At 56.5% G+C, this 21,830-nt stretch overlaps 11 protein-coding genes across 11 annotated transcripts; 6 read left to right on the top strand and 5 right to left on the bottom strand.

Moving 5' to 3' along the window:
• The first annotated feature begins 71 nt into the window (after window positions 1–71).
• On the top strand, window positions 72–983 carry FA10DRAFT_267656 (thioredoxin-like protein). Its single transcript, XM_025521996.1, has 2 exons — window positions 72–219; window positions 286–983. Exons 1-2 carry the CDS (start codon window positions 178–180, stop codon window positions 922–924), a joined length of 681 nt encoding a protein of 226 aa, XP_025376250.1. The 5' UTR covers window positions 72–177; the 3' UTR covers window positions 925–983.
• Window positions 984–1,701: 718 nt separating this feature from the next.
• Window positions 1,702–2,221, top strand: FA10DRAFT_267657 (hypothetical protein). Its single transcript, XM_025521997.1, has one exon. It carries the CDS (start codon window positions 1,777–1,779, stop codon window positions 2,182–2,184), a length of 408 nt encoding a protein of 135 aa, XP_025376251.1. The 5' UTR covers window positions 1,702–1,776; the 3' UTR covers window positions 2,185–2,221.
• A 646-nt stretch (window positions 2,222–2,867) lies between these two features.
• Window positions 2,868–5,626, top strand: FA10DRAFT_135193 (kinase-like protein). The gene is made up of 3 exons (XM_025518004.1): window positions 2,868–2,991; window positions 3,092–3,362; window positions 3,457–5,626. The coding sequence occupies exons 2-3, from the start codon at window positions 3,166–3,168 to the stop codon at window positions 5,453–5,455; spliced, it is 2,196 nt and encodes a 731-aa protein (XP_025376252.1). The 5' UTR covers window positions 2,868–2,991; window positions 3,092–3,165; the 3' UTR covers window positions 5,456–5,626.
• A 99-nt stretch (window positions 5,627–5,725) lies between these two features.
• Window positions 5,726–6,718, bottom strand: FA10DRAFT_302437 (hypothetical protein; the record flags this gene model as incomplete). The annotated part of the gene is made up of 2 exons (XM_025525117.1): window positions 5,726–6,361; window positions 6,434–6,718. The coding sequence occupies 2 exons, from the start codon at window positions 6,716–6,718 to the stop codon at window positions 5,726–5,728; spliced, it is 921 nt and encodes a 306-aa protein (XP_025376253.1).
• Window positions 6,719–7,392: 674 nt separating this feature from the next.
• Window positions 7,393–10,164, top strand: FA10DRAFT_302438 (hypothetical protein). The gene is made up of 2 exons (XM_025525118.1): window positions 7,393–7,867; window positions 7,927–10,164. Exons 1-2 carry the CDS (start codon window positions 7,510–7,512, stop codon window positions 10,113–10,115), a joined length of 2,547 nt encoding a protein of 848 aa, XP_025376254.1. The 5' UTR covers window positions 7,393–7,509; the 3' UTR covers window positions 10,116–10,164.
• Window positions 10,115–12,600, bottom strand: FA10DRAFT_267660 (hypothetical protein). Its single transcript, XM_025521998.1, has 4 exons — window positions 12,328–12,600; window positions 11,713–12,265; window positions 10,564–11,641; window positions 10,115–10,505 (listed from the first exon to the last, which is right to left on the bottom strand). Exons 1-4 carry the CDS (start codon window positions 12,346–12,348, stop codon window positions 10,289–10,291), a joined length of 1,869 nt encoding a protein of 622 aa, XP_025376255.1. The 5' UTR covers window positions 12,349–12,600; the 3' UTR covers window positions 10,115–10,288.
• A 45-nt stretch (window positions 12,601–12,645) lies between these two features.
• On the bottom strand, window positions 12,646–15,110 carry FA10DRAFT_267661 (hypothetical protein). The gene is made up of 2 exons (XM_025521999.1): window positions 14,353–15,110; window positions 12,646–14,291 (listed from the first exon to the last, which is right to left on the bottom strand). Exons 1-2 carry the CDS (start codon window positions 14,674–14,676, stop codon window positions 12,825–12,827), a joined length of 1,791 nt encoding a protein of 596 aa, XP_025376256.1. The 5' UTR covers window positions 14,677–15,110; the 3' UTR covers window positions 12,646–12,824.
• Window positions 15,111–15,268: 158 nt separating this feature from the next.
• On the top strand, window positions 15,269–16,424 carry FA10DRAFT_267662 (putative RPL9A-ribosomal protein L9.e). The gene is made up of 4 exons (XM_025522000.1): window positions 15,269–15,309; window positions 15,368–15,485; window positions 15,719–15,859; window positions 15,930–16,424. The coding sequence occupies exons 2-4, from the start codon at window positions 15,378–15,380 to the stop codon at window positions 16,266–16,268; spliced, it is 588 nt and encodes a 195-aa protein (XP_025376257.1). The 5' UTR covers window positions 15,269–15,309; window positions 15,368–15,377; the 3' UTR covers window positions 16,269–16,424.
• On the bottom strand, window positions 16,310–17,573 carry FA10DRAFT_242410 (isopentenyl diphosphate isomerase). Its single transcript, XM_025519279.1, has 3 exons — window positions 16,889–17,573; window positions 16,711–16,827; window positions 16,310–16,652 (listed from the first exon to the last, which is right to left on the bottom strand). The coding sequence occupies exons 1-3, from the start codon at window positions 17,403–17,405 to the stop codon at window positions 16,462–16,464; spliced, it is 825 nt and encodes a 274-aa protein (XP_025376258.1). The 5' UTR covers window positions 17,406–17,573; the 3' UTR covers window positions 16,310–16,461.
• Window positions 17,574–18,355: 782 nt separating this feature from the next.
• Window positions 18,356–19,945, top strand: FA10DRAFT_267665 (alpha/beta-hydrolase). The gene has a single exon (XM_025522001.1). It carries the CDS (start codon window positions 18,489–18,491, stop codon window positions 19,731–19,733), a length of 1,245 nt encoding a protein of 414 aa, XP_025376259.1. The 5' UTR covers window positions 18,356–18,488; the 3' UTR covers window positions 19,734–19,945.
• Window positions 19,856–21,483, bottom strand: FA10DRAFT_267666 (hypothetical protein). Its single transcript, XM_025522002.1, has 2 exons — window positions 20,806–21,483; window positions 19,856–20,748 (listed from the first exon to the last, which is right to left on the bottom strand). Exons 1-2 carry the CDS (start codon window positions 21,331–21,333, stop codon window positions 19,993–19,995), a joined length of 1,284 nt encoding a protein of 427 aa, XP_025376260.1. The 5' UTR covers window positions 21,334–21,483; the 3' UTR covers window positions 19,856–19,992.
• Window positions 21,484–21,830: the final 347 nt, after the last annotated feature.

Below are 21,830 nucleotides of genomic sequence, written 5' to 3' on the forward strand. Positions count from 1 at the left end.
TATGAAGACTTCTGCACGCGGAAATAAGGACATAAGCCACTGCGGGTTTAGACTCAGTCTCCGGCCCGCAAGCATCCTCTTCTTCTCCACCAAGCTACAGTACAAAAAGCGAAAGCAGGAGGCCTATCCTGCTTTTTCATGATTCCATCCCTCGTTCGCTTGGCTACTCGACCGACAATGACACAGTACACCATCAAAGCCGTGAGCGATATCGTCTGCGTGAGTATCTCCCTTGGCACAATTCTTGCTTTCAGAGGTGGGAGAACTGATCTTCGTTCACTCCAGCCGTTCTGCTATCTGGGCTCTGTCAAGCTCAACAAGGCCATCGAGGCGCATCGCTCCAAGTATCCACAGGACACATTTTCGATCGAGTATGTGCCCTACTACCTCCAGCCGCCGTCGCAGCCCGCGGGCGAGGGAACTCCCGCTTTTCCCGTTGCCTCGCGCAATCGCCGGGAGGTGTATGCGGACAAGTTTGGGCCCGAGCGGGCCAAGCAGGTCGAAGCCATGCTGATTGACACTGCCGCCAAGGAGGGACTCACGTTCAAGTGGGGCGGCAAGACGGGGCCGAGCAGGAATGGACACCGGCTCGTGCGCTTCGCCCAGCAAAGGGCCGGTCAGGAGGGGCAGAACAAGGTTCTCTATGGCCTCTGGCGGCGGTACTACGAGGAGGAGATCGACATCACCGAGCTCGACGTCCTCGTCGAGACTGGCGTCGAGGCCGACGTGGGCACCAAGGAGGAGGTGCGGGAGTACCTCGAGAGCGGCAAGGACGCTGCGCTCATCGACGACGTGGCAGTGCAACAGCGCATGAAGGGCATCTCGGGCGTGCCAAACTATGTGCTCCAGGACCGGTTCGAGGTGCCAGGGGCGCAGGACCCAGACGTGTTCCTGAGCCTGTTCAAGAAGATCAAGGAGCTGTGATCCCTCCTTTACTCCCTAGAGTCGCCCTTATTTAGCAACAATGGAAAAATATCTGTCCTTGTCCTGCTGATCCATCTCGATGCTACTCGGCCGCGTGCAACTGGGACTGCAGAGGGGAGAGAAAAGGGGAGCGTTCTCCCCTTTGCGTCCCTGGCTGACTACGAAAAGCCATGAAGTCTCAAATCCTCCTCCTGCTTGCTTCTCTTGGCTTCCTCACCAGCGTTCTTTCTCAAAACGAGCTACTCCAGGGGGCACTGGAGAGTGCCGGCCTCGGTGGCGCGGCACGTCTGCTCGGAAAGCACCCTGGCGTGGTAAGTAGGAGTCAGTTGAGCCGTCCCTGGGCGAAGCTGTAGATTACTTGGCTGACGTATGATACAGCTGAACAGCACCAGGCGAGGGTCCACCGTGCTTGTGCCCACCGACGAGGCTCTGCGTAATGCCGCTGTTGTCGACGAGGAGACGTTGCGCTACCATATCTTGCTTGGAACGGTAAATGAGACTCTCAAGGGGATCCAGGTCTTGGACACGGCCGTCGCCGATACCCCAGTCGTTATCGCCAATCGCACGGTTCAAGAGGCCTTGGACGTAATTACATTTGCGGGAGATGCTGTGCAAGCGCAAGGGGTTGCCATTCAGCCGATTGCAGGCATCCTGACCCTGCCCCGCGAGAGTCTGATCTCAATGGCAAAGCAGCTGCGCATACAAGAGTTTGCTGCATTCATTGGCGATCTCGGCACACTCTCCAACATGACCATCTTTGCACCCAACGATGAGGTTCGTCGGACTGTTATGCTTCCTACCGGCATAAGAGACTCCTGTTGTTGCTAACACTATATATTCTCTCAGGCCTTCATGCCACGAGACGTCGTAGAGAGGCTCGAGGCGAGCCGGCCAATTGACCGTAAGAACATCGTCCGCAACCATGTCTTTCCCAATCAGCACTTCACCTCGTCGGTCTCCAATGGCTCTCGTCTCAGTCTCTCGCCTTCCAACCACACGTATCTGGAGAGGGAGGGGCAAGAGGGTTCCGTCGTCATCACGTCTGGCTCATTCCAAGCCCAAGTGATCCATTCCGATGTGATCCTGCGCAATCATGTCGTCCTCCACGTCATCGACGCCGTTCTCTTTGACGTCGATGAGGAGGGACCCTTCTTCTCCCTCTCGTCGTCGTCGCAGTCTCTCATTGTTCACATCCCACTAGGTCCCGCAGTCCTCTTGGTCGCTTTCCTAGTCTCATCTACCCTTTGCATGCCTATGTGACGCACGTCACGTCTCGCACCCAAACAAAGGACCCAAAGGACCCCTTAGCTCCGAACCCTGTTTCGACCGAACCCCACCAGAAGAGAAACACACATACACGCCAAAAAAAAAAAAAAAGTGGAGAGAAAATGGGAAAAATTACCCCTGAGTGGGTGTTGGAAGTTCAACCTCCTCGACTGTTGCTGCTCCTTTTCGGGCCAGTCTTCCTGTTTTGTTTTTTCTCAGGTGATGACGCAACTTCTACACAGCCTGGAAGAGGAGCAGGGAGAGGTGAAATCATCGGCGATCGTCCCGGTGCCCGGGCTGGACTTTGATCATGTGAGAAAAAAAAAAAGAGAGCAGGTAGATTGATTGGCCCGGCCGCGCGAGTCCGTCGATGAGTGTCATGCCCGTATTGACAAATGATTAATGTGGCCATAGAAGCAAGCACGCGCCTCGCCTGCTTCAACAACACAACCAATTACTGCTTGTCCACCCCCTGTTGAGCTCGTCTCTTTCCTTCCGTTCCCTCCCCATTCTCCTCTCCCTACCTCTTTTCGCTCCTCCTTCTTCAGGGCACTCCCCACTCACGAGCATCACGACTAACGAAGTACTTTACGACAACGACCTCACGACAACCGGCACCCTCCTGAGGTTTGCCGACGACAAAGCTTCGTATCAGCATTTGTAGACTTATAAGCATAGCATTTCATAAATAGCCGCTCCCACTTCGGACGGCGCACGGCGGCGGAAGACTTTCTGGAGCAGCCAACCGCGGCCATCGAGGATTAGAGGGGCAATAGGGGTGTCCGCCTTTTGCGCCTTTCCGTGAGTGCCCGTGCTGCCGCGCAAATATCCTGGAGGGGCGCAAGCTTTGAGGTGCCCACTCTTTTCGGAATATAATCACTGACCAAGATGGCGTCCACAGCCTAGAGCGGTGGTAGCAGCTATCACAGCGACGAAAAGAAAAGGAACCTTCAACTCGCATCGTTGCTCCTGCCCATGGACCGCTTCGACGTCATCAGCTTCCAGGACCTGACGGGCCCAAAGGGAGGCGAGTGGGTCCGCATCGGCGGAGGAAGCTTCGGCGTCGTCTACCGTGGCGAGTACCTGGGCACGGAGGTGGCCATCAAGGAGGTCCTGCCCAACAATACGTACGATGTGGAAAAGTACTTTGAGCGCGAGTGTGTGCTCATGAAGTAGGTGTCCATTCTCGTTCTTGACGAGATACTAGAGCGTCACGGCTGATCCTCCCTTTCCCCTTCCTTTCCCCCTTCCCTTCTCTTCGAATAGAGAGGCAAGACATCCCAACATTGTCCAGTATATTGGTCTCACAAAGAGCCCCGGGCCCGAGGGGCGCATCTACATCATCTCGGAGTTTGTCGGCGGCAACCTGCGCAGCTACATTGCCGACAAGAACAAGGCCTTTGGCTGGCCGCTCCGGGTCTCGTTTGCTACCGACATTGCCCGTGCCGTGGCCTACCTACATGCGCGCAACTGCATGCACCGCGATCTCAAGGGCGAGAATCTGCTCATCACGGCCAACAACCGTATCAAGGTCTGCGACTTTGGCTTTGCCAGGATCGCGGCGAGAAACGACGACGAGATGCGAAGGATCAGCTACTGTGGAACCGACGGATACATGTCGCCTGAGATCCTCATGGGAATTGACTTTAGTCTGCCCTCGGATGTCTTTTCTCTCGGCGTCATCTTTTGCGAGATTATCTCGAGGCGCCTCGTCGATGCTAACACGTTCAAGCGACTCGTTCCAAGCTTTGGCCTCGAGGCCGATGAGGTGCGCGAGATGGCGTCGCACGGGTGTCCCGCCGACTTTATTCAGCTCTGCCTCGACTGCTGCGAGGTGGAGCCGCAGAACCGGCCGGACATGCGCCAGGTCATCCAGCGTCTTCGCTCAATCGAGGCCGACATTGTGGCAAAAGAAGCCAAGAAGGGCACCTTGACCAACGTGGGCAGCCTCCGCGGATCTAGTCTGGCCGCCGTCGTGGGCCAGAGCGGCCGGTCAAAGAGGCCAAAGGCCCCGCCGCGTTTGCCTAGCTTCGAGGGACAGGTCAATCTTCGGAGGCAGCGTGATGCCTCGGCGACGATTATGGAAGACGAGCCGATGACGCACGGCCGTGAAGACTCGGGCAGCTCAACCAGCAGCAGCGACGAAGAGATGGAGGCGGCTCTGGAAGCCCTCGAGAACGTCAAGGTCGGCGGCGCGGCCACGACGGCGGGCGAAGAAGCAAGGAAAACGATCAAGGCTGGCTCCACCATCAAGGTCTCTGGCCACGGCAACCCGTGGTGGTCCGACGAGCCGGCCGACGCCCCCATCCCCAGCGTGCGAGACTCGTGGAAGAAGGCGATCCCAGGCACCTCGTCGGACTGGAAGACACCCGAGGACGAGGGCATGTACAGCACTTCGGTCATCCGGCCTTCCAAGATCAAAACGACAGGCGAAAGTAGTAGCAACCTGGCAAAGACGATGAGCAGGATGTCGACGGCCAGTAAGAGGGAGGACGGCGATGATACTTCTGCGTCCACTATGACAGTCAAGGGGGCCAACCATAAGGTGCACCCCTCCGACGCCGGGACCGTGGAAGAGCTCTCATCACCTGGCGGTGCTGCTGCTGCTGCTACAGCTGCTGCTGCTGCCGAGGAGCCAGACTTTGAGCAGACAACGGAGTCCTATCGTACGGCTCGGTCGTCGCACCATAACCACAACCACCAAGCAGACGCTTCGGTGGCCATGGCGACGGTGGCTTCCTCCATTTACGAGCCCGCGCTCCTCTACCATCGTTTCACCCTGGTCAAGAGCGGCGTGCGCAAGCCTGTCGATGGCACGTCTGCGATGGCCCAGAGCTGGTCCGGCAGCTTCATCCCGCCACAGATTATCCTGGCCAATGCGCTGACCAAGTGCCATGTCTGCGGAAAGCGGCTTGGCTTGGGCGCATACATGGACTGCGACGATTGCCCATATAAGACGCACGTCGCCTGTGGCGATTTGGCCGAGCCGAATTGCCAGGAGTTGCAGATTCCTGCGTCGGCGTCGCGGCGCAACTCCAACTCCAAGACAAACAACGCTGTCGAAGGCGGCAGTGGTGTACCAGACGAGCCGGCCGTGGTGTATGCGACACCCAAGCAGGCCGCCGCTCTCTCCAGGTCCGTCGCGGCCGAGAATGGCGCCGTGTCACCGCCGCAGTCGCAGGGAAAGGCCAGTGGTGGAGGCCTCTTTGGTCGCAACAAGAACAAGCGCAGCAGTAGCAAGAGTCCACCGATCGGTGTCAAGTGACCTGTCCGTGCCCTTTGCTTTTGTCCACACACACTCTTCCCTCCCTTTCCTCCCCCTTCCCCGGCCGCTTACCAGGTGGAAGCCAGCTTGGCCTTGAGCGACCTCTCTGCTCGGTGTGCGGCTTCTCACTGTACTTCGCAATTTCTCTTTCCCCGTCAGTCGCTCCATCCTTAATCATCACTATCAAAGCTCATGATTCTGCATGCTGGATTGTCATCACAAGTTGGGCAGGATATACAGTGTTGAAGCGAAACGAAACAAGAGAAATGTCTAATAAGCGATCGGGGCCTGCTGAGCGCCCTGGTAAGGTGGGATCTGCGAGTCCTTTTCTGCGTCGTACGCATGGTGGTCGTAAGAAGACGAAGTGTTTCCGGGGAGGAGGCCCTTGAACTGGAGCGTGAAGCCGAGGGCAAGGAGGATCAGGACAGCAATGACCTCCATGATGTACTGCAGCACGAGGCGCTCGTAGATGTTGTAGTTGAGGTAGCTGGCCGAGTAGACCAGCGAAGTCGAGTAGGCGACGCGGATGAGCATCGGGATCTGGGCGACCGACACAAAGGCCAGCGTCCACTTGGCCGCCGTGTGGCTCTCGCTCGTCTGGTGGTGTGCGCCGTAGTTGGCACGGATGTGGTGCGAGGCGATGAGGAGGATAAAGAGGATGGTGACGACGAGGTAGAGGATGTAGCCAATCTGCGCCAGAGAGTCGACCTGGGCGTGGGCGCGCGCCGGCGAGTTGCGCGGCAGTGCGCCAGCTGCAAACACCTCGCTAGAGTCGTTCATGCCGACAATGAGGAGAATCGTGGCGACGAGGTTGATGACGTGGAGCAGGCGAGAGGGGTTCTGGAGCAGCGCTGCTCGGTCGAAGCCCCTCTTCTGGTTCTTCTTGTCAATGCCCATTGCGCTGTTCTGTTTTTTGTGTTTGGCTCAGGTCAGCTCGAGCCACCGCGAGCTTTGAGAATCAAGAAGCTGAAGACTCACGTAGAGAGAAATGCAGGCGCTGATGAGGAAACCGTAGCCGATGTTGCTCATGATGAAGCCGGCCGTGAAGAGGTCGGTGATTGTCTTGACGGGAGCACTGTTGTCTTGGGCAGCAACGACGAGGAGGATGTCGCCGAGGATTCGGAGGAGAACAAAGAGGTTGAGAAGGACGTAAGCATCGCGGCGGCCCTTGGAGTGCTTGACGGCGCCAAAGATGGAGAAGGGAGCGATGATTGCAAAGATTGCAATAAAGACAATATCGATGATGGTGTTTGCTGCGATCATTTTGCCTCGTGCTTCCTTGGCTGCTGTCTGTTTGGGCTCTGTTTGTCTGGGGCTTGGTAGCTGGGCTGACTGAGGATGGGGATGAGAGCAGTGACACCGACGATATCGTGCCCCTTTATACCTTTTCTCCCCTTAGCTCACTTCTCACTTCCTACGGCACAGAATCCCAGCACTTGTCCTGTCAGACATGGCAGAAAGTGCGCTGCCGAATATTTTGACTCCGCTGGAATAACATCGGGAGATCCTGCGGTTGACTGGTACATTATCGGTTCCATAGCCTATCTCGGCGCCTGCCATAGACAACGTGCCTGTCAGACAGTTGAGATAGGAAGCGAATCTGTCCCGAATACAGGCAGTGTTGAAGAAATTCAACAGGAACAGGAATGGAAACCAATTAGCGTGCTGACTCCCTGCTGCTTTCGGGACGAGTTCGCTTCCCATCCCCCCGAGACCTCCGAGGTCACTCTAATGTGAGAGGTAGTGTGCCTTGTCGGACTATCCCTGACGCCGCAACGCCGTGATTTTAATAATTCGGTTCCCCCACGGCCATTCGTCTGAGCCGCATTTTGACAAGTCGGCTCAGATTCGGTTCCCAAGGCACAGAGCTCCAGGTGACCTCGTGGCACGTCTTTATTTTTATTTTTATTTTTTTCTTTCTCGCTGAGCAGCTGCCGAGTCCCTCCACAGAAGAACCGAAGAAAGGAGATCGCAGGAACGAAGCCGAGGTGAGATCAGGCAAGCTGTTTCGACGCACGCTTCTTCGGCTTAGCGCAGCGAGAAGGACGGCCGCAATGTCGGCACCGGGGAAACCGTGGCAGAACCACGCTGCGCTGTCTCGGCCCTTGTACGCCTATGATCTCGGCCCGAGCCTCGCGAAGAGCCTCGTGCCGAGGAGCTATGACGCCATCATCGATACGGCAAAGGCCAGCGCGGTGCCTGTATCTGAGGCGTCGCAATCACAAGCACAGCCAACAGAGACAAATGGCAGCACAGGTGGCTGCACATTGTGCCCTGGATGTCCTTCGCTGCCGAGCCCTGCGCATCTCCGTGCCCATCTAAGGTCGGATTGGCACCGGGATAACCTCGCGCTTGCTCGGAGAGGCGGTGGCAAGCTCGTCGATGAAGAGCACTTTGCAAGCCAGATCGAAGGTGTGTGCTTTCGATCGAGAGACAGAAGAATGCTGTCGACGCTGACTAGACACTTGTAGAGCTCGACTCAGAGGAGACGGCATCAAGTTCGGAGGACGACGATGGACGAGCGAGACCGCCAGTCGATGTCGTCCGACAGCTTCTGGCCAAGCTCAAGGTGTCAGGATCAAGCGAGTCTGTAGATCTGTCGTCTGACGAAGAAGGAGATGGTCTGCTCGACTACCGATCAGCACGGGCGGCATTGACGGCCAAGGAGCCTTTTCTCTGGTTTGTCACCAAGCCAGATTCGCCAAGCTTCATCGAGCAGACGCAGCTGGGCATCCTGAGGACCCTCTTCGCCGACGCTGAGGACTCGCATGGCGGGCAAGGCTGGCAGGTGAGGGCACTTCAGAAGATGCAGGCTGCGCGTCTGCCTGCCTTGCCCAGCTGGGTTGGGGGTCAGGCGAGAAAAAGTGGCAGCGCGACGGTCAAGAGACTAAAGGGAGACAGTGGCGTCGATGAGGCAGCGAGCCTCCTTGGGGCAGCTTTTTTGGACGCAAAGGGTGTTCTTGGGGGCGGCGAAGAGTCTAGTGGGAGCGAGGAGAGCGAAGGCGAAGGCGAAAGCGAAGAAGTTGCCTCCTCTACCTCGACGACACTTCCACCTCTCAAGAAGTGGACCATCATCCTGATGGGCGGCGGCCACTTTTCCGCCTCGATCATCGCTCTGAACCCGTACGAATCTGTTACGTCGAAGAAAAAGGCGACGACTGAGCGTCAGATGCTCGTCCTGGCCCACAAGGCGTCCCACCGCTACACGACGCGAAGGAAGCAGGGTGGTGCACAGTCTTCGCAGGACGCCTCGGGCAGGTTTGCAAAGAGCGCAGGCGCCCAGCTTCGTCGATACGGAGAGCAGGCCTTGGGAGAAGAGGTTCGGGCGCTCCTTGCGACGTCGAGGTGGAGAAAGGGGATCGAGGAAAGCGAGAGGGTGTGGATCAGAGCAGGCGGACGGAGCGCAAGGGGCGTTCTTTGGGGCTGGCCTGGTGCGCAGACTTCCCCGCTCGAAGGTCCCAGGCAGGATGGAAGGTTGCAGTCATTGCCGATTGCTACGACGCGCAAGCCGACCGTCGGCGAGACGCTGAGATGCTTTGCTGAACTGACGAGGGTCAAGGTCCGCCATGAGACGGAAGAGGAGATGCAGCGGCGCGACGCTGAATACAAGGCACAGCTCGAGGGTAGCGCAAGGGAGAGACAGGAGCGCAAGGAAAAAGCAAGGCGAGAGCTGCAGGCCAAACAAGCGCAGATCAAGGAGGCAAAGCCGAAGGTACCCGTGTTGGACGAAGAGGAGAAAAGAGCAAGGGAGCGATTCGCAAGGCTGGTGGAAATGATCAAGAAGGGGCGACTGGAGGCGATGGTTTCACATCTGCAGAAGCACGAGCCAGAACTTCTGAGTGGCCGCGAGGCAGGAGGAGAACCCGACGACGCAGACGAAGCTTCTGTACTCGCACGCAAGCGCATCAACGGTGCCCTGCCGACGTGGTGGCGAGTCGAGGATGCCCGTTCCAAGTCTGTCCTCCTCCCTCCATCGGACAAGCCAGTGGACCTGTCGACAGTCCCTACTGCCTCAAGCCAGCTCGTTCCCAGTACGATACTGCACCTCGCTGCAGAGTCAGGCCACGAAGCTATCGTATCGTACCTGTTGCAAGATCGTCGGGCCGATCCGACACTCGCTATTGCTCCCCCTCCTCGGTCTGATGCCTCTCAAGATGCGCTCGACGAGGGAGAGACCAGTGGAGCATTCCCTCGACGAACGGCATACGACGTCTGCAGCTCCAAAGCAGCCCGCGACGTATTCCGAAGGATGAGCGCCACGCATCCGGACCTTTGCGACTGGAAGGAGGGCGCGCGCGTGCCGAGCGCCTTGACTGACGAGATGGTGGCTTCTAACGAGAAGAAGAGCGCTCTTAAAGAACGTGCGAGAATGCGCGAGGCCGAGGAACAGCGCAAGGAAGCAGAGGCACACGAAAAGGAGCAAGAGGCGAATATCAAGGAGCAAGAGGCGCGCAAGAGGCAGTTGCAGGCTTCACTGCCTAGCAGTGCCGTCAAAAATCGATTGGGAGGGAGCAGCGCCGCGCCAGCGTCATTGATCAAGAAGAGGGATGACGCAGCTGGATTGACGCCAGAAATGAAGGCCCGCATCGAACGCGAAAAGCGGGCTAGGGCAGCAGAGGCTCGCATGAAGGCCCTGCAGGGCGGGAGCAGCAGTCAATGAAGTAGACAATTTCATTTCTAGAGCAAGTAATAGAAGACGCATACAACACAACAGAGCTATGAGGCAGACAGACAGAACAACAGCTTGGTTGAGAGCATAGGGTATCGCATCGACGGCATTAGAGAACAATCATCGGAAAGGAGTGTGTGTGCCGCTACTATGATGGGCAGCTTTTACTTTCCGCCTCCCACGATCTTTTCCCATTCCTTCGTGTGAAGGAAGTGGTGGTGCTCCTTGGCAATTTGCCAGCGCGGCGGCTGCGCTCGGACAGGGTAGGACTTGGTCCCACTCGCGCCGTTTCCCTTCTCCGTTTCGATGCGCAAGTCGAATTCGAGCTCGCCGCTGGACTCGTCATACGTCACTGCGCACCAGTTACGTGCGCCCATGATGCTGCAAAGGGACGGGTCAGCCCACCATCTATGACGGTTCTTGCTCGAAAGCGACTCACTACTTGTCATTCTGCTTCTTGCCCGTCAGGTTTTCTTCAAAGAGCGGAACCATCGTTTCCTTTGTGCCAATCTTGAACAGACTGCGGTGCTTTTTCGCTGCCAGCTTGTTGAGCATAGAAATGACTGCGGGCGGCGGAGGAGCGTTGACAATGGCAGAGGTGATGACAGCGAGCATATGCTTGGGGTCGAGCTTGGGGTCGTGCTGGTGGTAGCCAAAGAAGACACCCACGCCACACGCGTGGACGTCGCCGCTGATGAAAGAGCAGCGGACGTGCTTGGCCAGAGCGAGCTCTTGGATGCGCTCGACGAGCCAGTTGCGCTCGTGCTTGTGAGGACCGGCGCACCAGTGGTCGTTGAGGTCGTCCAGCAGCTCGACTTGGCCGTTGAACTTATTTGTGAAGCCGGGGCTGAGACCTTTGGCGAGCATAATAATAGGGTTGAAACTGCTTGACAGCGTTCGCTCGAGGAAGACCATGCGAGGGTAGGCCAGCGGTACGCCGAGGAGGATGATGAGATGATCGACTCCCTCTGGCATCTTTCGAACCCGGTCAAAGATCTTTTCGTAAGACTTTTTGGAGCAGATCTGGTGGACCTTGCGTTCGGCGCGGCAGTCGACCATGAGCAGGTACTGCTTGGGACCGAGGTAGGACAGGAAGCTCATGTGTGGGTACTGAACGTAGCCATCTTGCTTTCCAATGATGATGCTCTTGTTCGAGTGCTTGCCCGGTTCGTCTGAGAGTCCGTCAATGTCGGGGTTGATAAATTGCTGGAAGAGGTAGTAGTACTTGAAGCCTGTGCGGCCAACGTGATTGAAGATGGGTGCGTTCATGAGGTCGTCGGGGTAGGTGCCGAATCCATCGATGAGATCGTGATCGTCAAGCATGTTGAGCATGGGCACCTGCGCAATCGTTTTTGCGAAGCTGCCCTCGCCAAACCACTCGCAGTAGTGCTCAAAGAAGTAGCGCTCCATGCACTCGCTGACCGACTCGGTGAGCTCCATGCGCATCCGCTTCTTTGGGTCGGCACACTCGACCCATTCTTTCATTTCAGGCTCGTTTGTGAGCTTGTCACAGTAGACTGAGGGGTCGCAGTGTCAGCAAAAGGAGGTCTGAGCGCCAAAGCCAAGCTCGCCACACGCATAGACTCACTCTGATCACCGCCGCCAACGACTGCGTGGAAGGGGCTCTTTGCGTGGTGCGACAGCAAGTCATCCCAGAGCGGACTCGCACCGTTCCACTCCTTTGGGTCCAAGCCGGCCGAAAAGCCATTGCAGCTGTGGCCGGCCCAGCGAAAGTTTTGCGTCTTGGAAGGGACAAAAAAGTTGAAGCCCTTTGCCTCCTTTGTGGCAACACTCTGGGAGTCTGCGTGGGGCTGTCCGTCGACACTGTACGACACAACCTGTTCGGTATCCGTCAGGGGAATTTCGATCTTGAAACGCCAAAATGTGGCAGGGCCGCCTTGTCCCTTGTAGTGGTAGAGCTCGATCGACTCGACCTGCTTGTGTGCCTGCTCAGGGGTGACGTGGGCTTCTCCATTCTCGCCCGTAGTGGCAGCCTCGCCTCTGTTTGAGGGTGCTGGGCCCCAACGGAGCTGAATGGTGGGCTTGGACGAGTAGTCGCTGCCTTCGTCCTTGGTGACGAGCAGGGCAAAGGCGTGGTATACGCCTTGCTCGCATGTGTCGTACTTGAGCATGGGCCCACACTGATGGCACGACAAGTCAGCCTCGCAACGAAGGGAAGCAGAGGGGCGTTTCTCCAACTTACCTTGACATTGAGCGTCGTCATGATGCGTGTCTAGGTCCTGGATAGAGGTGGATGTGGTTGAGAAAGAGGATGCGTAGGAAAGACACCAGAGCGGCGCTGCTCCTTCCGTTGCCTACGGCTCGAATCGCGCATGCACGTTTTGCGCACCGCCTTGGGCAATAGGTACTCCACAAACAGGCTAGCTAGTGGAATTTCTAAGTGCCTGGCTTACAAATTCGCGCCAAGCCTTTGCGGGCCAACGAATGACGCGTCCGGAAGTGGTGGATGTTGTTGGTCTCTGTCAAAAGGCAAGATGCAGCGGACCAGGAAGATCGTCGACTGGAGAGATTATTGAGATTGCCTTTGTTGTATGAAAGATTGCATATGAAATAAATGAGCTGCGACACTGCTAATGGGTTATGATGGGTTGATGGGGTGATGAGTTGATGGGTTGATGGGTGTAAGAGGGAGGGGATGAATGGATGGTTGGACGGACAGACGGGCGGACGGATACTGGCTCAAGACTCCTGCTTGACCTTTTGATTGGGTGACTCCTGTGCTTCGCCGACAGACGGGCTCTCCTTTCGCTTCCTGTCGCCCTCTTCTTTCTTGACCCGGATGATAGGATCTGAGGATTGTTCTATCGGCGTATCTGCCCGCCTTCCTCTTTCGATGTTGGAGGAAAGCGTTGTCGCTGATAGGTGGCATGTGGCATGGTAATACTTTCCCCCGTTCTTGATGGCGTTCCTCCAGATGAATTCCTCCTCGTCCTCGCTCCACTCCGAATTGAACTTTTCCTTGCAAATCGGACACGATGCATCACCGTCGGCCACCACAAACTTGGATGAAGCGGCTCGGAGCTCTTCCTCCTGGGCCGCTGTCAGCCTCGGCCCTGCGTGGCCCTGCTCGTCGTGCAGATTAGCTTCCTCGCGCGATGGCAGCAGCGTATCGTCGTAACCTCCGCGAATCCATTGTTCGAGCTTGCTAAACCAGCTCCTGCTCTGGCCTCGCACTGCGCTGTCCTTGACCCTCTGGTTCTGTCGGAAATGCCAGTCGCGATGGGCATCCATGGCAGCCTGGCCCTTGTCGCCTGGCGGATATCTGTTGGCGCACTGAGGACATTGCCGCGAGAGGTAGCGCTGGCAAAGCTCTTCAATCGGCCCTGTTGTCGGTTCTCGAGATAACTCGGCGGCCGTGAGGGTGACATTGGTCGACATGATCGTTCGCGTATATTCGTCATCCTGGCTGGTCTGCTGCTGGACAGGCGCTTTGAGCAGACCTGCTAGCATGAGCGACTTGATAAGATCGTTTGCTTGATTCGGTGCAGGAGCCGGCTGCTGCTGACTGTGATGTGGTTGCTGAGGTGCGGAGTGGAGCTGCGGAGACTTGATGCCGCCCAAATTTGCAAGATTGGCCAGTGCACCTGCTAAATTGGGGGGAAGCGCAGGGGCCGAAGGTGCAGCCACCGGCCTTGGTGACCGGCTCGCGACTGACGGCGATCGGATCTGACGCTTGGAACGCATCTCAGCGTCAAACGAGGCCAATTCCGAGTCAATCTGGGTCAGCTCCTCGGGCGACAACGGCGCCGTCTGCACCACCGTCTTGAGCTTCGACAGGGCGTCCATGCGGCCTGCATCGAAAGCCTGCGGATTGTGGATCTGGTCATGGGCACCCATACTCAGCAACCGGTCAATCTTTTCCACTGTCGAACGCTGGCCGACCGGTGGACCCTGGCGCCCATAGAGCTGCGTCTCGATCTTCCACTGTGCGTCGCCGCCGAAGATGGGTTCGCCGTTGGTCCCGGCATTTCGCCAGGTGTTAAGGAGCTCCTCCATGCGAACCTTTGTGCCTTGGTCCACAATTCGGTACGTCTCCATGTAGATGCGAACGATGCGATCTGCCAGCATTGATGTGTATGGCGGTCCGATATTCTTACAGATTGAGTCCAGAGCATACAGGGCAGGCAAACGGTACGGCGGAGGGCACTTTGACGAGACTCAAATCAGCTTTGTTCCTCGTCAAAGTTGGAGGCAAGTTCACACTTACGCTCAAGATGTGTTCTTCGAGGCACTGTACGACAACGACGGCCATGTGTTGCACGTACTCCTGTGCTATGATGGTGACATTGGTAATGATTGGCTTCGAGTTGAAGGTAAGCGAAGCCAAGTGGGACTTGAACATCTGGGCAAAGGCATTGGCATCTGTCGCCAGATTCGGCCCCGGCGCCGCGCTCATCGGGTATGCCGATGTCGACGGCGCGCCTCCGCCATAGTACGGTGCCGGTGCTGCCGCATGATGCTGCTGGGGAGTTTGGTACGGCGGTGGTCCTCCGTACTGATTACCAGCTCCATACTGTGGGTTGCCGTACATTTCCCCAAGAGCAAAGACAACAAGAGTGTGTAAACAACAGCTGGCCAGTCGACCTGAGGTACTTGGACACGAGCAGTAGTGCGGAAGCGAAGGTGGGTAGGGTAGCCGACGCTTCACAAACACTCAAGAGAGCTCTTCAACAGGTGACTAGTAGTGAAGTACAACAAGGATGAAAAGGTCCAGTGCCGGAAGACGGAAGCAATGTGACGCTGAGCCAGCACCAGATGTCTCTCTGCTTTGATTATGATTTCTATTGGGCCTCTTCTACCCTTCTGCAACTCTCGAACTCAGAGCCGAAGAGAAGGAGCAGGAAAGAAGAGAGCTCTTGTGAAGCGAGAGCGCTGTGGATGCCTCAACTGTTCTTGTACCTGTGCGAGAGTAAGAGATCGTGGTGGTGGTGGATTGCTGAAGCGAGGCTCGACGCGATTTGCCGCTTGGCCGATAAAGGGCGATCGGAAAATAGACGCCATTTTCCGCAAACGTGGCATTCGAGAATGATGTGTTGTTTACATAAGCTGAGTTTTGACACGTGCGAGAGCTCAACCGCAGCGCATGCCCAGAAGCCAGTTTGAAGTCGACCGGTTGGTCGGTCACCATCAATCCTCCCTATCCCTTCCGTCAACCTAGCATAAGGTGGGTCGCTGTCACATCCACCGACGAGCGCAGGCACTCACCAGCCGCCCCTCTACAGCCCACCGGAGATGCTTCAAATCTACAAGGACCTGGACCTCGCCATCCCTGAGGATGTCGAGGTCACGATCAACTCGCGCGAGATCCACGTCAAGGGCCCTCGCGGAGAGCTGCACAAGGTAAGCTTCCGTCGGAGGTCGTGCGGTGGGCAATCAACGACATGGAGCAGGCCGAGGGAGAAGGGGGAACCTTGAGCAGGTCTAGAAGCGGTTGCATCATACGACTTAGGATTGCCGAGGGGTTATGTCATCACGATTCGAGGAGGGACGGCGGTCTACTGAGGCGGAATTTAGTGCAGGATGCCAGACCTGGAGACAAGGAGCGATGAAGCTGACGCCGTGTCTCACAACAGAACCTCAAGCACATGAACATGGACATGCGCGTGATCAAGTCGCCCAAGGGCAACAAGGTCAAGTTTGCCATCTGGCACGGAGGTCGCAAGCACGTCGCTCAGCTCCGGACTGCCAAGGCTGCCGTTAGCAACATGATCAAGGTGGGTCTCCTCCCTCACTGAATCGACGAGCTCGGAAAGGGACGTAATTGACCATGCGATGATTTGACAGGGCCTGACCATTGGATGGCAGTACAAGATGAGGGCCGTTTACGCCCATTTTCCCATCAACGTCATCATTGCTGGTGACGGGCGATCGGCTGAGATCAGGAACATGCTGGGATGCAAGCAGGTGTTCAAGGTGGCCATGAGGAACGGAGTGACGATCAAGGAGGACACGACGGCCAAGGACACTGTCCTCGTCGAGGGCTCAGACATTGACGAGGTCTCGCAGTCGGCTGCCGACCTGCACGGCGCGTGCCTGCCCGCCATCCGCCGATTCGATATCCGCAAGTTCCTCGACGGAATCTACTGCCAGGAGAAGTCGTCGATCATCAAGACCGAGGTCTAATTTGCTCCTCTCTCATGCATTTTCTCTCCTCTTGCGCGCGTACACACACACCACCACACTACATGTTCATTAGCACTCCTTTTTCCTTGTATGATGACGGTACGAGGTTGAAGCCAAAATTACAACCAGGTTCCAGGGCCGTGATCTCGACACTTTTGTGCGATCTGACACAAGACGTGGGGTATGTCTGTCGCTACAGCATCCTGTGAATTTCATCGTCCTTGAGGTCGGCTAGCGCTTTTGCATCGACGACGCCGTTGTTTGACTCGACCTTCTGCGCCGTCTTGCTCGATGGCTTGCTCGTCCTTCGCTCGAGCAGCTTGCTCCACCAGGGAAACAAGAACTTGGCCACGATGAGCTTGAACCAGGGCGTAAATGCAGCGGCTGTTGGTGCGCAGCATGGTCAGCTCTGCAAAGAGATGCAAACGGGAGCGACACTCACGATCCAACTCCTCCATCAGCTCTCTAAGCTCCTCTGGGCTGACCCAGCGCGTGTCGCACACTTCGTTCGGATTCGGCTTAAGCGTAACGGGTGCTGTGATGAAGAGAATGTAGTCGACTGGTCCGAGTGTTGATCATCAGTATTCATCAGGCATGGCACTGGCACGATGGGAACCCACTTTCATGCTCGCCCCACAGACCGTCGCTCGGCGCCAGATAGTGAATTCTGGTCAGGAATTGGAATTCGTCAAGAGGCACCTGCTCAGCGGGAATGCCAAGCTCATGCTCGAGCTTCCTCTGCGCTGCTCTTCGAGCTCCGATCTGCTCCGCCTCTTCGAGTTCCCCCTTAATGGCCAGCGGGTGGCTGCAGCAGGTATTTGTCCACATGTTAGGAAACGTAATCTTTTCCAATGCCCGACGCTGGAGGAGCAATTTGCCGGACTCTGGGTCAAAGAGGAAGCAGGAAAAGGCGCGATGGAGGAGCCCTTTGTTGATGTTGGTCATGAGGTGGCACTCCTTCTTGGAGCCGTCGCGCACGTACTGGTCGTCGTGCGAGAGGACGATGCAGCGCTCCTCCATGAGGCGGATCTGCTCCTCATCGTGCCCCGCCAGCGAAGCGTCCAAGCTACCCTCGACTTGGATCGATCCTTGGTCGGTCGTCTTCGCCGTGGCCGTCGCGGTAGCAGTCGTCGACATCTCTACAAACTATCTGTCGCAAGCCTGTCAAAAGTCCTAGCTTCTTTGCGAGCCGTGGTCGGCGAAAGTTTAACTTTGGGAAGGCGAGACGGGATTCGCACTGGCGAGCCACGTGGAGATTCGAGCAATCTGCTTTTGTCACGGAGAGCCCTCAGAATTGCTCTAGCGCGAGCGCACTCACGACCGTGCCCGCTTGCATTCGGACCGAGTTCTCCACTCCTGCTTTCCCAGGCTTGCTTAGCAGCAGTAGTGTAGTGCGCTGGCTTCGAATGCAGATAGATTACATGGGAACGTACAGAGCTCCACCTGCGAATCAGAACATCAGTAGCTGTGTTTCGCCATCGTCCAGGCCTCCTCCATCCACCCGTTATGGTAAGCAAAATTGGATGTCTCATCATCAAAGGATCTTCTTGGTCTGAAATCGCCGCCGGAACCAGATGAAGACCCTCGGATTCTTGCAGCGGACAAGGTGGAGAGCCACGGACTCTTGCAAGGGAGGTGAGACTCCGAAGGGTTCATGGTGGAGGCCATCGGCATCACATAGATCGTGATCGGCGAGTTGCTCAATCACTCCTACAATGGTCCGAGACCGACCGACGAAGGCGGCCCTGGAAAGATGCCATTGGAGCAAATAGTTCGCAAGGCGAGCGAAAAAATTAATGAAGTGACGTGCAGTGTACATGAATCGATGCAAGGGTGCTATTGATGAGGGAACAAGCACTACGTACCGCGCGTTCTTACGCTGTGCTTGAAGTGGAGCCGACTGCGTATCAATTTGCATTCCCCGAATGCGTGGATGGAAATCATTCTGAAGATCTTACTGCTACATTACACTACTGCTACCGCACTAGCGCAGCGTTTTCGAAGCGCTAATCCAATGGCCGGAGAAACCAATGACGACAAGGCAGATCAGGAGACTCGAATTAAATGCTTCCCCCTCCGCTCGGCATCCGGTTGAGCTCTTGTTGGTGTGGTAGAACTTTTATATACAGAGTAGAGCGAACCCCCACCGGACATCAATCACCACACCCTCTACTCACCTTCAAGACCCGGTCTACGATTGGGACAAGGATACGGAACGCCATGCAGCTCCTCTCCATTGTCGCGGCCTCATTTTCGCTGGGTGCGAGCGCCGCTCTGGCCTCGCCTGCCTTTGCGGCCGTTGATAGCTTGTCCCCAGTCATTTCCCGCCGGGCGAACAGCTCGTCGCAAGCCGGACCATATGGCTTGAACAATGTGCACTGCCAGGACGTTCATCTCAAGGTACCCGTCAGCTCGCAGAACATCGTCTTCAAGGATGTGGTCGACAACTACGACAACGCCTCGTATGTTAACCAGCAGATCCTTGACTACTCCACGGGCATGACGAACTACACCGAAAAGCACATGACGCAGCAGAAGAAGACGGTCAATGCTACCTACGACATCTTTGGGCAGTACTGCACGCCAAAGGAGCACGCGAAGAAGAACAGCAGCCTCATCGTCGCTGTCCACGGTGTCGGCTTCGATCACACGTACTGGAACTTCAATTACAAGGACTATTCGTTTATTCGCCACGCTGCTTCGCACGGCTACTCCGTCTTTGCTTTCGACCGTCTCGGATGCGGCAAATCGTCAAAGCCCAGCAAGGGTGGATTTAGCGTTGTGCAGTCGCCCCACGAACTGGCCATCCTCAAGGAGGTCCTCCGCCAGACGCGTCAGACCAACAATGTCGGCGGCAGCAAGCACTCCAAGATCACCCTGATTGGCCACTCTTACGGCTCCGTGCAGGGGCAAGCCATCTCGGCCCAGTCGCCTGACCTTATCGAAGGCCTTGTCTTGACTGGCTTCTCGACCAACTCGACCGGCACCGTCCCTTTCTTCCTCGCTGGAACACTCACCATTGCCAACGAGGTCCCTGATCTCCCCCAGCTGAAGAAAGACCCTTCGATCTGGCTCGCCACAGCCTCGTCGCAAGCCGACTCATCGCAGTTCAATGACCCCCTGTACGTCGAACAGGGCGCCAACAAGCTGGCGCGCTCCTCTGCCCAGCCCGTCACACTTGGCACCCTCTTCTCCATCAGCGCCATCAGTGGGCCCTCGATGACCTACAACAAGCCCGTCTTCGTTATCAATGGCGAGGAGGACTTGCCCTTCTGCAACCGGAACTGCGATACGCCCGTCGGAGGTGGCATGACCATCATCCAGTCCGTTTCTATGCTCTTCCCGCAGGCAAAGAACTTTACCGTTGCCACGCTGCCCAACACCGGACACGGCATCTCGGCCCACCCCACCTCGGCCCAAGGTTATGAAGAGGTGCTGAGCTATATCATGGCTAATGGTCTCTAATCTTGTGGACTTTTGTTGAGTCTCTTGCGGAGAGAGCTCCCGCGTAGGTTGCAGCTCCTCCTTCCGGCCCCTTGCGAACCATCACACATCTAGCCTTTCTATAATACTACCGCGACTTCTGCATTACTTCTCGCAAAGTCTTTCATACACATCATCCTCTCTTCTTGTCGATGTCTTCAAGTGAGCAAAATATATCAGACTCAATGCTTCTCCTCGGTAGCGACGGCATATGATACAGCGTGGGATGGATACAGATCTTCTAAAGGGACAGGAGGGTAGAGGGCAAAAGAATGGCAGAAAAGAGGGTGAAAGCGGGCAAGCCGAGCATGCCCGCCGAAGATGATTTGCCTGAAGACGAGGAGGACCCAGTCCCACCTCCCTTTGACGCTCCTGACGAACTTCCACTGTCGGATGTCGAAGAGTTGCCCGCATTGATCGCCTGTATCGTCGAATTGCGTGCCGCTCCGCCAGCTGGCACGTCACTGCCCTGCGACGAGGCGGCGTTCTCCACGGATACAGGTCCTGCGATGTACGGGTCTGCAGAAGCCTGCGCTGACTGCGCCGCCTGATCCGCTCTAGCCTGGTCCAAGGTGGTGCTCGAAAAGACAGCGTCGATCAGGTGGATCACACCTCCGCGGTGCATAATATCGTACTGCGTCACCTTTGCAGAATCTTGACCAAGCCGAATAGTGTTGGACCCGGCGTCAAAGCTGATGTCCTGCCCACTGGCGCTGATGAGGCTTCCTTGACCGTCGAGCAAGGGAGAGTAGACCGCACGGTTAAGCACGAGGTGGTTCTTAATGACGGTCGAGAGAGACTCGTTCGACGGAGAAGTGGCTAGATAAGCGCGAAGAGCGCGAGTCGTCGGAGCGAAGATCGTCGAGCCTCGCATGTTGTCGATTGTGCTTGCTAGTGCAGAGTCTGCGAGCAGCATTTTGGAGAGCAGCTGGTGTCCACCAATGAAGCCCAGGGTGAACGTCGCGTTGCCCGGTATGGTCATCCCTTGGTTGATGGGCTGAAGGACTGTGTCAGGTAGTGCAGCAGCTGACGAAGAGGACGGGTGTCACCTTACCTGAATGAAGTAATCGCCCACTTCTGTCGAAGCATCGATAAACATATCGTTGTTAACGCCTTCCTGGACATAGCGATTCTTTGAGCCAGCTCGAGCGCTGTACAACGCCACAGCCTGTCCGTTGCCGCCTGGAAGATTTGCATAAGCTGGACTGGTGACCAGCGAATGTCCAACCGTGTGCCTGGGCCCAGCCTGCAATTGGCTGAGATCGAATGACCCGTTGAGAAAGTGCATGAGCAGCGTCGATTCAAACAGATTCGCATTCGACGTGGCCCAGCTTGGGAAAGCCTGCACCGCCGCGTCTGATGGCGCCAGGAGTGTCTTTTGCCCTGGAGACGCCGACGCGGTCTGTAGAATGGCAGGGTGAGACACGAAGGCATCGTGCAGCTTCGTCAGACCCATTGTCTGTAATGTTGAGAGGAGCTCGGCTGTAGCATTGTTGCCTGCCGCACGCTTTCGAACGATTGGATGTGCGTGCGCCGCGTGAACCACTGCGAGGAGAACGAGGAAAAGGAGACCGAGAAGCATTGTAAAGGAAAGTACCGTGAGAGCAAATGAGTGTGTGGGCGGAGAGAGGGGAAAGGGATGGTAACGGGGCAGGCGTCGGGATCACGCCGGGGAGGAACTAGAGATGGGAGTGGTGATGAACAGGACTGGACCTGGTTCGGGTTCCGATTATTCTCCTTCATTGCTGAACACTACACTTGATCTTTTGTTTGTAGAGTCAGCTTGCCCGTCTCGACCTTTATCGAGCGCGTTTGTGGTCCAAAAATATGCCTGGCATGCCTGGACGCCCCCCCTTGCTTTATGGGAACAACTTTAAACTTTGTCACTGGGGCGTCATTAGGTCGTCATTGGGTCGTCATTGGGGCGTCACTGGGTCGTCATTAGGGCGTCATTGGGTCGTCATTAGTAAAGCACGCGAATTCGGGGTTCGTCGGAACAATAATAAAACGCATCGAACAGAAGAAATCTTGCTTCCGAAATCTAGATTGAATCTTGTGCTGACTCGCCTTCTTCTCTTG

Source organism: Acaromyces ingoldii, assembly GCF_003144295.1.
Source record: "Acaromyces ingoldii strain MCA 4198 unplaced genomic scaffold FA10scaffold_4, whole genome shotgun sequence".
NCBI classification, from domain to species: Eukaryota; Fungi; Basidiomycota; class Exobasidiomycetes; order Exobasidiales; family Cryptobasidiaceae; genus Acaromyces; species Acaromyces ingoldii.